Source organism: Dryobates pubescens, unplaced genomic scaffold (assembly GCF_014839835.1).
Source record: "Dryobates pubescens isolate bDryPub1 unplaced genomic scaffold, bDryPub1.pri scaffold_110_arrow_ctg1, whole genome shotgun sequence".
Taxonomy (NCBI): domain Eukaryota; kingdom Metazoa; phylum Chordata; class Aves; order Piciformes; family Picidae; genus Dryobates; species Dryobates pubescens.
Window position 1 is genome coordinate 41,588 of NW_026530701.1, and position 2,708 is coordinate 44,295.

The 2,708-nt window shown below is 51.0% G+C and overlaps 1 protein-coding gene across 1 annotated transcript; it reads left to right on the forward strand.

Moving 5' to 3' along the window:
* Nucleotides 1–523: 523 nt before the first annotated feature.
* LOC128899653 (inositol 1,4,5-trisphosphate receptor-interacting protein-like 1) lies at nucleotides 524–2,107 on the forward strand. The gene is made up of 2 exons (XM_054179318.1): nucleotides 524–702; nucleotides 826–2,107. Exons 1-2 carry the CDS (start codon nucleotides 524–526, stop codon nucleotides 2,105–2,107), a joined length of 1,461 nt encoding a protein of 486 aa, XP_054035293.1.
* The last annotated feature ends 601 nt before the right edge of the window (nucleotides 2,108–2,708 follow it).

A 2,708-nucleotide genomic window follows, 5' to 3' on the forward strand; every position in this document is an offset into this window, starting at 1 on the left:
AGAGCATCTCAGCTAAATATGCACAGATGTCATTATTCCATTGGCTATTGGTTCAGGGTTACAATATAATATCCAGCCTCCTTGCGGTTAGGTCTACGTGCAATTTCACAACCTCCTCTCTAACTAGTTCTTTGTTTCACATACACTTTGTTTCACATGCTGTTATCTTGTGCACAGCTGCAAGCACATCCACAAAGCTATGGTGACCTTGCTGCATCAGCACATCATCCAACTGTGAGCAGTAAACAACAAGATGGAGAACGGCCTACACACTTTGTTCAAACACTTGTTCCGTAGAACCATGTCCCTGAGATTCAAGCCATTCCTCAACACTAAGGCACCAGGTGCTCAGAGTAGCACCCTGAAGCTGGGGCTGGATGCAGACCCTTGCAGCATCCCAGCTGCCTGCAGCCCTTGAGGTCCTACCTGTCCCTAATTATCTGCTATTTCCGTGCTTGGTCTCCACCAGCAATTCCATTATTCCAGCCCCACTGAACCCCTTCTCTCCTTTCTCCTGCAGGCCATGGCTGCTACAAAGCTCCTAGCTTTGCTTCTGCAAGGCCTAATCCTGTTCTCAGTGAAGGTTCATGAGAAGCCGGATGAGGCCACATGGAAGCGCATGGAGGAGCGGGAGAAGGAGATGAAGCAGGAGATGACTCCTCTGATGGAGGAGATGGAGAGGAGAAGCCGACCTCAGTGGAGGCTGGTGCCCATGATCCAGCAGCAGAGGCCTCAGGAGCAGAGCATCACAAGCTGGGGAGCTGTGCTCTTTGCTGCCATTGCTGGAGTGCTAGTCCTCCTGTTTTGGCTCTCCTGGTGGCTCAGGAAAAGATGCCATGAGGCAGACTCAGCCCAAACCAAGAAGGATATCTTGGCCATCAGCATGGATGAAGAAAATGAGGAAAGAAGAGCTCTAGAAGGTCTGGAAGAGGAGAAGTTATCAGACATGATTTTTGACAGGTCCATCAAGTGGCCTGTGCAGAAAATCATCTCCAGGAGACTGGTGGTGAAGGGGCTGGTGGATAAGCTGCTGCACAACTTGCGAATGCGCCTGTCAAATAGTTTCTGGCCAGAGCTGCAGAATGCCATTGGTGTGGGCAGTGGCTTTGAGGGATGGAGTCCCGATGAAGCTGATCGTGTTATCTACCACCTACTTCTGCCCCTGAAGCCACCCACTGGACACAGGTTCCACCTGGAGCCACTAGGGAGCAGGCAGCAGATTCCAGGCAGGGACTGCCCCATCCGTGTGGAGCTGGAATGCACCTGTGGGGGACAGAAGGCGCTGTGCTTCCTCCACCGTCCTGAGAACCAGATGCCTAAGGTCCTGGACATCCTCTGCACCAACTCATACCTTGATGTGGCTAAACTCGCCCGCTGGTTCAAGGGTTTGGTGAAGAAAGCCTGGGTGGCATTGCCTGAGTCACGTCGCTACAAGATGAAGGTGCTGCCCGACAGCCAGACCTCCTGCCTGATGCAGCTGAAAAGTCACTCCGGAGACACCTTCATGCTTGACATCTTGTTTGGGGTACAGCAAGGTGCCTCAGATATCTTCTTCAGCAGCCCCCCTAGAGCAGACAGCAACACCCCAAGCACAATTTGGGCAGAGAGCTACCTTGTGGCAGAGAGGAAGTTCTTCATCCAAATAGCCGAAGAGGTTCCATATGGCAGCTACCACCTCAAGTGCCTACACCTCTGCACCACCATAATGAAGGGCACAGTCTTTACCCCTGATATGATCAAGACAGTTTTCATGCACGTCCTCAACACCACCCCCGTGTCAGGCTGGAGCAGAGAGGACTGCCTCATGCGCATGGCAGATGTCATGAGGTACCTGCACTACGCTCTGGAAGAGAAGCAGCTCGACAGCTTCTTCTTTGGCAGTGCAAAGGTGCCCAAGGAGATCATCTTGCCTCCAGACTTCAGAAGATCTAAGCCACCCAACCTCTTTGCGCATCTGGTGCAAGATCAGGCTGCCTACACAGAGGCATTGAGACAGTTTGAGGAGATTGAGGAGGAGCTTTTGGAGAGAGTGATCCCAGGGATCCTAAAGGAAGAGGCGTGCATGGAGCTGTGCCTCAGGAGGTGTATGTCAGCACCTGGAGACTGAGCAGCCTTTCCTCCTCCGTGCCCTCAGTGTCTTCTGGGAACTTTCCCCTCTGTACATAGTGGTAAGTCCTTGTTATTTGAGCAAGTGCTTCAGCTGTGTCTGTGTTTTGCTTTGTTGGGAAACGTGGCCATAGTTTTGCTGACTGCTCTCCTCCCCCAGAGTCAGGATGAGCACCTTGGCAGAAGAGCTGATGTGGTAGGCTTTGGTTTCTCTGATTCTTGTACTAAGGCTTCTGCCATGGGGCAATCACAAGAAATTCTACCCCTAACTACTTCCTCCTGGATCACAGGGGAACTATACTGCTCCCTGATTCAATCTGCCAGCTCAGGAGGCCAGTTGTCTGGAACACAACCTGCCCTGCTATTAAAAATGGAGGCAAAGAAGGTGTTAAATACCTCTGCCTTTTCCTCATCTTTAATTACAATATTCCCCACCATGTCCACTAAGGAGTGGAGGTTATCCTTGCCCCTCCTCTTGCCATAAATATAGAGGTGTATGCAGTATTAAATAAATTTGTGGTTCCATGGGTGGATTTTATTGTTAATCTCAGTTTGTTGAAAAGACTGCACCGCAGGGAGTACTTACAGGTTCTTCTCCTGTT

Bases quoted from the DNA above. Each gene is read 5' to 3' on its own strand.
- LOC128899653 (XM_054179318.1), top strand. From the start codon at position 524: ATGGCTGCTACAAAGCTCCTAGCTTTGCTTCTGCAAGGCCTAATCCTG. The intron at 703-825 runs GCTGGTGCCCAT...CTGGTGGCTCAG, and splicing joins AGAAGCCGACCTCAGTGGAG to GAAAAGATGCCATGAGGCAG.